This window comes from Periplaneta americana, chromosome 11, assembly GCF_040183065.1.
Source record: "Periplaneta americana isolate PAMFEO1 chromosome 11, P.americana_PAMFEO1_priV1, whole genome shotgun sequence".
Classification (NCBI taxonomy): domain Eukaryota; kingdom Metazoa; phylum Arthropoda; class Insecta; order Blattodea; family Blattidae; genus Periplaneta; species Periplaneta americana.
Genome location: NC_091127.1, coordinates 170870047 through 170885413, shown reverse-complemented (window position 1 = coordinate 170885413; position 15367 = coordinate 170870047). Strand labels below are relative to the sequence as shown.

At 33.6% G+C, this 15367-nt stretch overlaps 1 protein-coding gene across 2 annotated transcripts in view; it reads left to right on the top strand.

Annotated features, from left to right (window-relative positions):
* Positions 1 to 15367, top strand: part of LOC138709594 (apoptotic protease-activating factor 1-like) — a 67041-nt gene that overhangs the window by 39650 nt on the left and 12024 nt on the right. Inside the window, exons 10-17 of one of the 2 annotated variants that reach the window (XM_069840482.1) lie at positions 677 to 916; positions 1200 to 1387; positions 2644 to 2764; positions 5267 to 5417; positions 7095 to 7279; positions 8829 to 9039; positions 11074 to 11416; positions 14180 to 14393. In XM_069840482.1, coding sequence (XP_069696583.1) covers positions 677 to 916; positions 1200 to 1387; positions 2644 to 2764; positions 5267 to 5417; positions 7095 to 7279; positions 8829 to 9039; positions 11074 to 11416; positions 14180 to 14393 — 1653 coding nt within the window. Of the gene's footprint in view, positions 1 to 676; positions 917 to 1199; positions 1388 to 2643; positions 2765 to 5266; positions 5454 to 7094; positions 7280 to 8828; positions 9040 to 11073; positions 11417 to 14179; positions 14394 to 15367 lie in introns of both variants that reach the window. The other variant, XM_069840481.1, reaches the window with a different exon arrangement.

Here is a 15367-nt window from a genome sequence, read left to right as displayed (position 1 = left end):
TGCTGGATTAAAACACAGCAGAAATTTTGGACCCAAAATATATAATACATTAATTAGAGCTTACCCTGAGCTAAGTACACTTAACACACATAGATTTAAGAAACAAATCAGATTAATTATTTAATTGTTTAAGCTAATTGAGTTAAAATTGTTACTCTAATATTCATGTACTTCTGTATTTTCTATTTGTATATAGATCCTGTTATTACATGCTGTATGTATTTTACCATTTATTAATGTGATTGTGCTCAATGAACTCTCGTAATTTTGTGATATATTTTGTATAACTGATCTGAACTGTGCCCGAGCACGAGCTTCTGCTCTTTCGGGCTGCAATGCCTAATGTAGCTCAAGTGTATAGTATTAATAAATATTATTATTATTATTATTATTATTTTACCTTTTATAGAGTGTACTTTATTTTAGTGAATAAGGTTATTTGTGTGAGTAACTTCAGAAACTGAAAATAACTTTTTTCGGTCATTGTTATCAACCGGTTAATGTTATCAGAGTAGCAGATTTCAAAGTGATCATAATAAGAGGTGTGCACTGTATAAGAAAATTAATTGAAATCGAGAAAAGCATGATTTATAAAAATAACTTTCACTGCAGAAGCTCCAAAAGCATAGTATTTATTGTATGTTCGCACACTTAAATGAATGGTTATTTGTTTCAGGAACTACATAGGAAACTTCTGAATTGTTATAAGTCAGTTTCTGGCAGCAGTTTTTCAAATCTTCCCAATGACAATTATATTTATTCTTACATTGGATACCATTTGTATGAAGCTGAGCTGTGGTCTATGTTTCCAAAACTTTACCTGGATCTTGAATTTATTGGCTCAAAGTTGAAAGTTACAGGTCCAGGGGATCTTCTAGTAGACTACAAGAAGTACAGTAAATACATTATTGCTGATGTGAGTTCAGAAGTTCATGACTTTCAATTGATATCAATGAAGTTAACCTTTGAACTTCAGTACTGGTAGAGTTATTGTATTAAACATCACTACACTTGACTTAACATGCTGATATTATAAGATACCAATAGTCATTAATTTGCAGATAAATTTACTTATACTGCATGTTTCAGTTATTGCCTAAACATAATACAAATCTTTATTTTAATTCATATTGAAATTGAATTACAGTTGACTTTAAGAGTAAACAAAAACTGTATTTACAATTGTGTTAATTTTGCAGGACGAACAACTTGACTTAGTACTACAACAAATTGAACAGTTCATACAGTTACATGGTTTAGATATACACAAGTATCAAGATACTGATATTGTACAGTTCGCTTTGCAAGAAGCAAGAAGTAGCCATATCTACAAAGAAGCCCTTAAGATAGCCAAAGCAAGGCCTAACAAACTGTACCTGGAATTCTTGTAAGTGAGGTGAATTAGCCCTTATGTATATTAAATTTTGAATGAAATTGCCTTAATACAGTGGCTTATTGCTTGGAGTTGACCTTTAATTTAATGAGATTCCTTATGATATTTTGTACATCTTTACTTCTTCTTTGCCTTCCCTGGAGCTTCATGCATGGTGTCCAACTTTTCCTTTCTATCTCTACCATAGTTTTTCCCCTTCTTTGGCCGATGTCTTCTACATTATTGATGTATGTTCTCCTGGATCTCCTTCTAGACCTTCTTCCATAAATGTTTTAAAATGTTATTGCTGTAATATGTTATATATAGATACAAATAAATGTAATTAAAGGTTATTAAGGATTTTATAACAATACTAGTGGCTTGTGCAGCAAATGCTGCAAACTAAGTTCATTAGGCGTTCAAATAAACATTTTTCAGATTTATTTTCAATGAAGAATACCAGATGCAAACAGTTGCATCATGGCATTAACTATAATAATATTTAATTTCTAATGGTAATAATGTCATCAAACCACCTCAAGTTTTGTAGATTTTAATATCCAGTACACAGCTGTACTCAGAAAATTACACACCACAGAATCAGACCTGTAAATTATTTTTAGCAAGTCTTGAAGTTTTTAATAACCAATTTAATTTGAACTCTAAATATGTTGGCATTCTTGCAGATCATGGCCTTCGTGTAATATTGTTTACTGTAGTGTGTATTTTGTTTTATTCTGAAATGCAAACTGACGACAGATGGATTTTAGAAAATAGGAAAATTATGTTGAAAAATTGACATTTCACTGAAAACTACTATTTTTCTGAAAAACTTTGGGCTCCAGCCTTCAAAATGAGGGGTCATTTATTAAAATCTGTTCAGCCGTTTTCCCGTAATTTCCATTACCAGTTCAAATTATATATATATAGATTAGCTTTGGTATTTTTGAAGATACTTTCCTGACTCCCCCACTTTTCCTATATGACCATGACATTAAGGAATCTTAACCGGTATTTTCATATTGGTTAATTTTTTCACACAGTTGAACTTAGAAGAAATTCTGAAACTCTTTATTTTGTATAAATATCGCGTTTAACTCAATTTCATTTGAAATTGGACTGCATTCTGCAGAAAGTAACTATGTTGATTCTTTGTCATTTTTACAACCTTGTGATCACTCAAATGACTTCCCTTTCTACTCACTATGTGATTGTTTTATTAGCACATTTCAGTCCAGTTATGTTGAATATGTTGAATTCTCTTTTTATAGACTGCATCAGCACATTGTGTCACAACCTCAGACTCTCTCTGTGAAAGAAGAAGTGTTTGCTGCATGCTTCACTTCAAAGGAAAACCAAATTTTAACTGCGAATGGAAATGGCATTATCAATGTAAGTAATTCCTGCATTTTATACTGTATTGTATTCAGAAACAGATATGCAGTTTGAATTTTATGAGCTTTTCTCGATATTGTTGTTCTCACTTACAGGGAATGCTCCATCTGCTATCCTGTTTGTATAATTTTCTCAGATACATTGCTCAGTTTGTGTAGTCCCAGAGAAAGGTCCATATAAACAGTATTAAATTATACTCCATTGATAATTCCTCATCTCATTTTATTGCACGCTCTTCTTAATTCTTTTTGCTCCTTGCGGAGCATTGGGCATCCATGAAATGCCACCATTTCGTCCTCTATTGCTGTAGTGTAAGTTTTCCTTCCATAATCTTTATATTTCCACTCCCTGATTTCCCATGTCACTCCTTCCTCTGCCTTCACCTCCCTCTCACTCAATTAATATAGCAATTATTTGTAATATTTCATCTTACAATGTTAGGTGACGTATGTATGTCCGTTGATGTGACATATTAATGAATTTAAATACTATTATAGTCACAATCATGCCATGGTATGAAAGAAAAATTACACAACCTCGAGCGGGAATCGAACCTGCGACTTCCTGTTCTCCGGTCAGGCGATCTACCACTGAGCTATCGAGTTCGTCTCATGCCAAAGGCTTGCAATCATCCTTTCATACTGGCGACTCTGTTATAGAGTAAAGTAAAAAGTTTCTTCACACCCATAAGCAGTGCTGACTAGATCAGACGCTATGGACAGTACTCTATAACAGAGTCACCAGTATGAAAGGATAATTCCAAGCCTTTGGCGTGAGACGAACTCGATAGCTCAGTGGTAGAGCGCCTGACCGGAGAACAGGAAGTCGCAGGTTCGATTCCCGCTCAAGGTTGTGTAATTTTTCTTTCATACCATGACATGATTGTGACTATAATAGTATTTAAATTCATACATCAATTATTTGTTACATTTTAAGACTGATGTTCATACGAGATATTTACTAGGGTGAGTTGGGGTAATTTGGGTAAAAAGAAAATCTTTTTTAAGTTTAGAGACCCTAGCCTGTTACCATGATAAAATTTTTCAGTCAGGTTTTTATATGTTAGTACTGTGACCTTCTAGAATGATTCTATCGCATTTTGAAATATGTTGGCCTCTCCTTATATAAGTCCCACAAGGTTAGCTGCCCTTCAGTAAGGGTTTCCAAAAGACACAGCATACTAAACAAATAAAAATAAATATTTGTGTAATATTATTATTTTCAAATGGAAGCTACCCTTGGGAAAGTACCTTTATTCAACAATTATTAGTAATCAGATAGAATATAAAGAAATTTAGGTGTACAGGTGATTATATAAAGTCTGAACAGAATATTTCATTATGTCTACAGCAATAATTTTCAAATTTTTTAAAGGAAGTCCAAAAGACTTAAAACATTCAACTGAGAATTTTGGAATTGTTCCCCTTGCTCCGAACAATAGATTAGATTAGATTAGATTAGATCTTTATTAGCCGAATAGAATTACAAGCATTCATGGCGTCGTCAGTACATAAGAAAAATGACATAATATACAATATAATACAAAAATAGACTTAATTCTAAATAAATTTAACAGTTTAATATTATAGGACAAGCTTGATCTTCAGTCTCCACTGTTCTATCTAGTATCTTCTCTTTTTGCTTTTCCCTGTCTTTCCTTCAACTCTGAGTTACCTGAAACATAAATGGTCAAGGGCAGTATCAAGAAACGTTAAATTCTAAAGTTTTAAATTTAGATATTCATTTGTGCAAAATGGCATGTGTGTCAATAAAATGTTCTTTACCTCTTTTTTTAATTTTCTTATGTTAAGTTCTTTGATTTTCTGTGGAAGTTTATTATATAAATTGCTGCCTCTATGTGATATGCTGTTAAGACTTCTGGTAATCCAAATACTTCAATCTGTTCTTGTATATGATAATAATCCTAAATTTATCTCTACTCAATTTACACCACGGATAGGGAAATTTGGATATAATATGTATTATTGAATAAAACATGCTTTAAAGTCTATATAAAATCAAATTATTCCAACCATAGGTCAATGTATGTATCCTAGAATGGAATGCAGAGGTTAGGTAAGTATTTAATAATTGTAAGTAGACCTAACAAGATAAAAATTTTTCAACCAATACTTCATTTCTTCGTAAGGCTTATTTTTGTAAACTTAAAATATCTCCCATTAAAATCAGGAACAGAAAACACTTCGGATATTTATTTTTCTTTTACTAGTCCATACTTCGTGTGATCTGGAATGAAAACTAAGTTAGTTACCAATTAACCTATAATTATACCCAAATTACCTCATATTTGTAAATTGTAATTTACTCACAAACTATGATGATATATTATTAACATGTTCTAAACTTGTGTAAATTTGGTTACTGTATTATAACTGGTACCCCAACAATATTGTTTTGAAAGTGATGCGTCATTTCATACACTGGTAAATAAAAGTTTTTTTCAGTTTGTACTTTGATTAATATTGCACTTCTTTGCAGCTCTGGGACAGAGATTATGCTCACATACTTTGCACTTTCCCGGGACACAAAGGAAGAATCTCACATTTAGCACTGAGTCCAGATGAAACACAGTTCTTGTCATGTTCAGAAGATGCTACTGTGAAACTATGGAACCTTGAAGGTGCTATATGTAAGAACACAGCCCAAGAAGAGTTTGATGAACATGGTGTGCAATTTTGCCTTTAAATTAACATCTTACTATATAAAATAAATTCATTGAGACTGACATTAATAGTGGGAACATTTAATTGCTGCTTGATTGATTTATTAATTTGTTCGTTTGTTTGTTTGTTCGTTAGTTCGTTCATTTGTCCATCTGTGTGTGTGTGTGTGTGTTTGAGTTACATCATATTCCTACCTTAAGGTACAAAATTCTAGTAAATGAAAAATGAGCTACTTTTATTATTTGGTCCATAATTAAATTATTCTTATTTTTATATTATACATATTTGCTGACCTAGTAGCTACCTTGGTAATCATTGGGTATCAGTTTTGCAATTTCAAAACTAACAGAGTTATGAATTTTTATTTAACCAAATATATTTGGTACTTTTGAAAAAGACACATATTTTTATGAGATATATGGTATAAACATTTACTTTCTACTGCTACTTACAGTTCTGTTACTAAATCTACGTATTAATCTGTCAAAAGATTTATTAAATCTACATACTTAGACTTCAACAAACAAAATTTGATAACACAATTTCAAGGGAAAAAATTGAACTCTCTGCACCATAATCCACAGTTAATTCCCGATTTACCACGAAAATCGTCTGTAGCTGCATTTAGATTGGCAACAGGCCATGATTGTTTGGCCAAACACCTGCATAGAATTGGAATATATCAATCCCCTAACTGCCCATTGTGCAACTCAAACCAAGAAATGGATTCGGAACACCTCAAAATCTGTGCTTCAGTGGCTGGTCATGATATTATCTTTGAAAAATATTGGAGTGCAAGAGGTCAAATGACTTTATTGTCAAATGCCTGGCATTAGAAAACAACATCATTTACTTTCTTGTTTAAACATTTTCAAATTAAGAATAATGTTCATAACAAGATGTGTTTTATAAATAAAGTATCATCTGTGCTGAAGAAATGGAAAATTAAATATTAGAGTTTATGTGCCTTGTTACTATATTATATTTCATATGTTAGGAAAATCTTTAAGGTAATAATGCACTCATAACCAGTCCAATATATATCGGAATGACTAGGTAAGGCAATTTATTGCATATTTATATTCATTGTTTTAAGTTCATATGAATGCACTATCCATGTTTCGTGAATCCTGTCGTGTTTCTTGTTTATTGCGTAGCTTAAGTGGAAAGTATCCCATGCTATAGTGTAGTGGTCTAAGGCATCATACACTGCCCATCTCTTCCAGCATCATAATGAATGTGGGAAGCTATGCTAGATAGCGAAATCCAATTTCAAAAACCAGCTATAATGGCTGGGGGATCATTATGCTGACCAAATGATACCCCCATACTAGTTGGATGATCATTCACAGAAGTGAAAAGTACAGCATTGACAAAAATGTTACATACAATCAAAATTGATAGTTCGTAGGTTATTTAAATAGTAATTTTTCGTAATGTCTTGTATATTGTGTTTCTTCATCTTAGAAAGTCTTAATTTACAATTAGTTTGTATTATGGCAGTTACATTTCAATACTAAATAAGTTCACGTTAATGGATCTCTTGTTTACATTTAACATCACTGCATATTTATATTATATACATATTTTCCAATCATTACCAGCATCTTTAAGAAACTGATGTAATTTACTGTTCCATATAGGTTGCTCGGTGAAGACACCTTCTCCTCGGACAAGGCAAGACAATTGGAGCAACATGTTTTCTAGTGACACGGGTTGTGATAAAAGTTTCCAAACATTTACTGGTCATACTTCTCATGTGCTGTATGCCACGTTCTCTCATGATGGTACTGAAGTAATGTCATGCTCCAGAGATGGCTCTGTCAAGGTATTGTTACTTTTATTACAAGGAAACACTGTCTCTGTCTTCTTACCTGCAAAGAAATACACATTCCTAAAATCAATCCAACTCGATTTCCAAAGTAGAGAATCGTTTAATCTTAATAGAAGACATACATCTTGATTACACAACTTTTAACACTATCACTTCGGAATATGTATGATAAGACTTTCCTGTGTTAAATTTCAACGTACCTCGTTAACATGTTTCAACCTATTTATGGGTCATCTTCAGAACTGGTCGTTATTGGTCTTGGCGCCACTTGTTCTGTTTCCTGTGAGGGTGTGTTCCTGTGGTATAGTGTAGAGTCAAAGAGTGTGTGTGTTTTGAAGTTGAGAATTTCGTTGGGGTGTGTTTTTGTGTGTCTGTATATTTCATATTGTTCTAGTGTGTTTAGTTTCTGGCTTTTTGGTTGGATGTGCAGTATTTCCATGTCTGTGTTGATGTCTCTGTGGGTGTGGTTAGCATTTGTGATGTGTTCTGCATATGTGGAGGTGTTTTGTAATTTTGTTGTAGCTGTGATGTGTTCTTTGTAACGTGTTTGAAATGATCTGCCTGTCTGTCCTACGTAGAAGTTGTTGCAAGTGTTACATTTGAGTTTTTATACGCCTTTGTGATTGTATTTGTTTGTGTTGTTTGTGTGTTGAGATGTTTTTAGAGAGTGTTATTTGTTCTGTATGCGATGTTGTAATTTAATTTCTTGAATGAGGTTGCAATTTTGTATGTGTTTTTGTTTTCGTATGTTAGTGTGATGTATTTTTTGTGTTCTTGTGTTTGTGTTGTATTTTTATGTTTTTTGTGATTATGTTTTGTCTTACGTATTATGTTGTCTATATGCAGAACACATCACAAATGCTAACCTCAACCACAGAGACATCAACACAGACATGGAAATACTGCACATCCAACCAAAAAGCCAGAAACTAAACACACTAGAACTATATGAAATATACAGACACACAAAAACACACCCCAACGAAATTCTCAACTTCAAAACACACACACTCTTTGACTCTACACTATACCACAGGAACACACCCTCACAGGAAACAACCAACAACGACCAGTTCTGAAGATGACCTGTAAATAGGTCGAAACATGTAAACGAGGTACGTTGAAATTTAACACAGGAAAGACTTACCATACATATTCCGACGTTAATAGAAGAATTTGTAAAAACTGAAGCTCTAAAAGAAATTTTAAATTTTCTGACCCTGAAAACAATCTATACCAAAATTTTTCTGGTAATTTTCGCTTTTTCAAAAATAATTGGTGTCAACATGTACAATTAACCATCCTGAGATCAAAAATCGCATTTTTTAAATTTTTGCCTGTCTGTCTGTCTGTCTGTCTGTCTGTAATTATGAAGTTATTTCGTAGATTTCTGTTTCACTTAATTTTGGGCTTTCATTAAGGGATTTGCATTTTCCATGCATAAAATTAAGTTTTTAACACATTTCACATATAAAAATAACATTCATAATGATCATTTATAGAAAACAAATAGATCAACTTCATTGTGCTCTTTTTCTTTCAGATTTGGGAATGTGAATCTGGTGTACTAAGACTGACCCTTCAGAGTTCTACTGTAACAGGTTTTGCTAGATGTTGTATGTATACTGATGTCGGTGGCATTGTAATCTTTGGTGGAGAGGACAAGATGCTTTCCTTTTATGACAGTAATGCTGGGGAACCTATTGCAAATTGCAAAACCTCTGGTTGTGTAATAGCAGTATTAAGTGTTGCACGTAAGTACATCTTTTGTGAATAATATTCTATGTAAGTGTTTTATTATATGGTGTTCATTTCAAAAGCTATACACAATACATTTTTAAATTCATCTTTAATTTTATATCGTCACTATTTGTACAATATGTTGTGCATCTTGGAGAAACAAAATATTTTTCTACGTAATATGCGCCTCCCTTAATAGCCTATGCTACCTCACAAGCAAGAACAGTAATGGCCAGTTTGTCCAAGTAATGTTTAATTTTGTTTAATGAATGTTAAATTAACAGTCTGTTTATTTTTAACGCTTTGTTAATGTATTTTCCATTTGTTCAACATAATTTTGTTTAAGATAACCAACACTTAACTATAACGTCTGTTAGCACTATTTTAACTACTCAACAGCAGTTGGTAATGATATTCTACACATGTAAGACAATTTCTGATTGGCTAAAATTAATCTTTAAATTCTATATTACAGAGTGTGTCATGAAACTTGCATAAAATGACAACCTGTTATAGTAGGCCACGTTCCATAAACTAACAGTTGACAAATGAATGTTGTAGGTGACATGCTGAATAATAATTACAAAGAAAGGTTATATTTCCTCATTGCTATTATGGATACGAAATACGAAAGAAATAAAATAACACTGATGTATTTAAACAATCCAAAGTATTTTTTAAATGTTATATTACCAGTCATATGCTAAACATTCCCTACAGAGAGACACAAAATATTAATTTCGCAACTTCTGTTTGAACAGCTGTGGAGACATCGGCCATATTTAACTAACTGTTAAATGAGTTAACTGCCCGAAATCCTACATTTAAAATTAACAAACTGTTAACAATCTGTTAAACCAAACTGGTGTTGAATTTTATTAATTAACAAACTGTTTAGAGTTTAACAGTCGTTAAATTTTCTAACAATACTTGGAAAAACCGGCCATAAAACTTGGAAAAAAACAAGTGAAAATATGATGGTGCCAAATCATGGGCACAAAGAGATACCAGGCAAATGCAAATGCCATTATTGGTAGCTAACCATGTAGCATATCTCTGTTACTCTGGGATCCATCTTTCATAGTTACATGAAAGCTTCAACTATTGCAATATTATGTACACACTTGCTCGTTCAGTATGCAGTAATATTTCTTTCACAGCTACACATCTATCTGCGTTAAGCATGATATTGATGTGATTTGTGATGGCTTGTGACATTCCACTATGTGATTAGTTGAGAATATTTGCATGCCCACCATTTTTGCCTGATATTTGTGTTCAGCAATCTGACACCATAAGATTTTCACCTGCTTTCTATATACTTGAGTCAGGTATGGAAAAGTGAACCAAAAGCACAAGTTCAGGGCTCTACCATGCAAACATACCATCCTTGTTTTGAAGTGGTAGAAGGCTGTTGAAAGAGTCTGGAATTATATAAGAACATGACATTATATACAGAATATATCTGCGTATTTCGCAAATAACGAAGCTGTAGATAAAATTGTGGTGTAATGTGATACATTACTTTCGGAGTTGGAACAATATACTTAGTTTGGCAACAGTTTTATTTGGATTAGTCTGCACTAGACATACCTGGTTAATTTAGTATTTTCTCAATCTCATCCCATACGTTCTTTCTTCGCATTAAATTGGTATAATTCTAATTTCATTAATAAAATGAGCTTTGTGTCATCCATTTCATTATACCTTCAATATTACCGTGGTTGGAGGCCTTGCAATCGATATATTTGGCATGACATGATCATGACATTCTATATTTCGATCTTGAACTGTACAGAAATCTGTTTAGAATTCTCTGACCACAATTCTGAATGGAATCCGGTCAAGCGGACAGAGACGATAGAGCCAAGTGGGTGATGCTCCATTTAAAATAGTGCAAAGAATAAAAATCCGAATGCGGCAAATGAATTTTTTTCTGATAAGGGACTGCCTAGCTTCAGAGTGCAATATATCAGGGAGGACAAGTTGTAGTGAAATTACCTTTGAAATATAAAGAAAATCTATTACAGTTACGATTTTTCTTCCAGATTGTGAAATAGCTGTAGTGACTGATAAATCTATCAGCATATGTACTTGGGATGAAGAAGATAATGAATTTTCAACTCTCAATGCTGAAGTTTTAATAGAAGAACTCTCTCTTTCCCCTGATCTAAAGAATAAGAAACAAGTCAGAACATTTTCAACAAGATCATCAGCAGTAATAAAGAATTTTAAGTGTGAAGAATTCGGCCAATGTTCGTGTGCAAACTACACTTGTGCCATTTTATCTCAGGATGACCAGTACATCATTGTGGGTGCTTCAAATTTCAGCATTAGTGTATGGGATGTTGATGAACACACATTAGTGAAAGAATACCAGGATCACACTGGGTGAGTATTTTTACATAAAATTCAGTAAATCATAGTTCAACAACAGCACATACTTGGGGAGAATAATTGAGTCCTTGTAAATGTCCATCTGGTCAAGTGATATGCGCTACTAAGATTTATTTTAAATCATCTGTCCTCAAGTGAGGTTGACCACTGAGATCCGGAATTAACAAACATAAAAAATAAAGGGAAATGAAATGAGCAAAATAATGATTCGATTTGTACATTAAAACAAAAATTTACGTGTTAACATATAGATGATAGTGTAGAATTTGAAGAGAGGTCTTCAGAATGTCCATTACAATCTTCTGAACCTCATAAGAGGGAATTTGAAAGGATTTAAGGATATTACATGTAAATTTTGGTAAACAACCCCTCGCTCCAAATAGTAAGCCTGCAACATCCCAGTTGTAAAGTTGTTGTTGTTGTTTTCTAATGCCAGGCATTTGACAATAAAGTCATTTGACCTCTTGCACTCCAATATTTTTCAAAGATATTATCATGACCAGCCATTGAAGCACAGATTTTGAGGTGTTCCGAATCCATTTCTTGGTCTGAGTTGCACAATGGGCAGTTAGGGGACTGATATATTCCAATTCTATGCAGGTGTTTGGCCAAACAAGCATGGCCTGTTGCCAATCTAAATGCAGCTACAGACGATTTTCGTGGTAAATCGGGAATTAACTGTGGATTTTGATGCAGAGAGTTCCATTTTTTCCCTTGAGATTGTGTTATCAAATTTTGTTTGTTGAAGTCTAAGTATGTAGATTTAATAAATCTCTTCACAGAGTAATACATAGATTTAGTAACAGGTCCGTAAGTAGCAGTGCTGCCCTTCTTTGCTAAAGCATCCGCATTCTCGTTTCCCAGGATTCCACAATGGGCTGGTATCCATTGGAATACAATTCTTTTATTGAGTGATATTAATTGAGAGAGCATTTTAGTTATTTCTGCTGTTTGAGATGAAGGTGTGTGTTTGATAGAATAGCTGCTTTGGAGTCTGACAATATAACTGCATTCCAGTTGTAAAGTGAAATACCATATTTTTCACTGAGGTATGGAAGACAAGGTAGATATTTAGCTCGCTTGCCATTATTTATCTGCAGTGCTTGATTCGTGTCTCATTCAAAGCAAATTGTAGGGTCTAAGACCTTCGCTTTCTGAATTCTCAATGTGTTTTGCCAGTTGAGCTCAGCTAATGAGCACGTATCTACTCAAGACTGGGGCTCTCAGTTTTTCGATAACATTTTATTTAAGCTTTTATTTCTTATTTTTACAATAAAATTAGGACGAGTAGCTAATTCCCCCCCCCCCCCCCAATAGAGCATCAAGTTATGAAGCTATAGACATAGTCAAATAAACATGTATGTCTGTTGTGGAAATCGATCAGTGTGCAGTTTGAGGGCAGATTTCAATTTGAGCTTGTTAACAGTTCTCTTGTTACTTCATAATCCTGATAAAACATTAAATACAAGAAGGCAGTGACAATTTTTAAACATCTCGAAGTAAACTTAAAAAAAAAAGAAAAGTTCAAGTCTAATTACTTTCTTTGTTCATCCCCCACAAAACTGGCTTCATTTATACACCGACGGATCCTTGATCTCCAGAGAACAAGGTGCCGGTGCAGGTGTTACGTGCTGTCTCTTCTCACTTTATAGATCACTTGGATATGGAACAACAAGTTTTGATGGAGAAATCATTGCAATAAGTGAAAGTCTCAGGAATCTTCTATGCCACATCAATAAATTTAAGAATGCAGTTATATTGTCAGCCTCCAAAGCAGCTATTCTATCAATAGTCTCTAAACACACACCTTCATCTCAAACAGCAGAAATAACTAAAATGCTCTCTCAATTACTATCACTCAATAAAATAATTGTATTCCAATGGATACCATCCCATTGTGGAATCCTGGGAAACGAGAATGTGAATGCTTTATCAAAGAAGGGCAGCACTGCTACTTACAGACCTGTTACTAAATCTACGTATTACTCTGTGAAAAGATTTATTAAATCTACATTCTTAGACTTCAACAAACAAAATTTGATAACACAATCTCAAGGGAACAAATGGAAAACTCTGCATCATAATCCACCGTTAATTCCCGATTTACCACGAAAATCGTCTGTAGCTGCATTTAGATTGGCAACAGACCATGATTGTTTGGCCAAACACCTGCATAGAATTGGAATATATCAGTCCCCTAACTGCCCATTGTGCAACTCAAACCAAGAAATGGATTCCGAACACCTCAAAATCTGTGCTTCAGTGGCTGGCCATGATAATATCTTTGAAAAATATTGGAGTGCAAGAGGTCAAATGACTTTATTGTCAAACGCCTGGCATTAGAAAACAACAACAACGTTTTCAAGACAATTAGTAAGTCAATTAATATTTTATTATATTAGAATACTTTATTTCTTCTAATCTTTATATACTTTTTTTCTAATCATGTAATAGTCTAAATCCCACTGGAGTTTTGATTTTCTCTAGATAAATCAAAACCTCTAGTGAGATTCCTGTAGATAATGTGTTTGGTTGGGTTGGTTACCACTGCCTGCAGATATATTCGTAGATCTACAATAAAGGATCCCTAGCTTTATTTGCCTTCTGAAAAAGCTACGCCATTAGGTTTTGTCACCCATAAAAGTCCAGCTCTGCGCCCATGAATGTTAGAACTAATTCCGAACATGGTAGGCATTAGACCACGTTAACTTAATTTATATTTAGCCTATATTTGTAATTGTTATTTTTTCCTTTCAGGCAAGTGAGATGCTTGGACACCTTCTGTGGAAGTAGCTATCAGTTACTGCTTTCAGGCTCAGATGACAAGACAATAAAAATCTGGCATATTGAATTAGCTGAAAAAGAACAAGAAAATAAACTGAAGCCAACATATGATGCTCTCTGGGATGGAAATTCTTCTGATCCATGTATACCTTTGCTTGCAGCACGAGACGATTGTAATAAACTTCAGGTATAGTTTAATTCTTTTATTTGTCAGGTTTATTTGTATTAAAATACGAACTTGTGCCATTTCTGAGGCTTTTTTTTTTATGTTTGTAAATTATTTATCTTACAAATTTGTTTGAGAGTCTTGGTATGTATTTAGTATGACTAATGAAGACATTGACGACATTTACACATATTAGGTACGGTATTTATAAAGTACCTGGTGGAGAAAACAAAGATCTACAAATTCGCACCCACATTTTATATATATATATATTTGTGTTAATCTCTATTCAATTCAAATAAATGTTTAGGTATAACACCTCTACCATATGCTCGGGAATATACAAATCCCCGTAGATAAAAGAGGAAAGTAGCTCCATCATCATCTCTGTTTACTACAAATTTCAAATCAAACTCGTCATAATTTGAACTCAGAGTGGAAAGCACTCACTTAGTGAAAGTCTCAGGAATCTTCTATGCCACATCAATAAATTTAGGAATGCAGTTATATTGTCAGACTCCAAAGCAGCTATTCTATCAATAGTCTCTAAACACACACCTTCATCTCAAACAGCAGAAATAACTAAAATGCTCTCTCAATTAATATCACTCAATAAAAGAATTGTATTCCAATGGATACCATCCCATTGTGGAATCCTGGGAAACGAGAATGCGGATGCTTTAGCAAAGAAGGGCAGCACTGCTACTTACAGACCTGTTACTAAATCTACGTATTACTCTGTGAAAAGATTTATTAAATCTACATACTTAGATTTCAACAAACAAAATTTGATAACACAATCTCAAGGGAAAAAAAATGGAACGCTCTGCATCAAAATCCACAGTTAATTCCCGATTTACCACGAAAATCGTCTGCAGCTGCATTTAGATTGGCAACAGGCCATGATTGTTTGGCCAAACACCTGCATAGAATTGGAATATATCAGTCCCCTAACTGCCCATTGTGCAACTCAAACCAAGAAATGGATTCCGAAC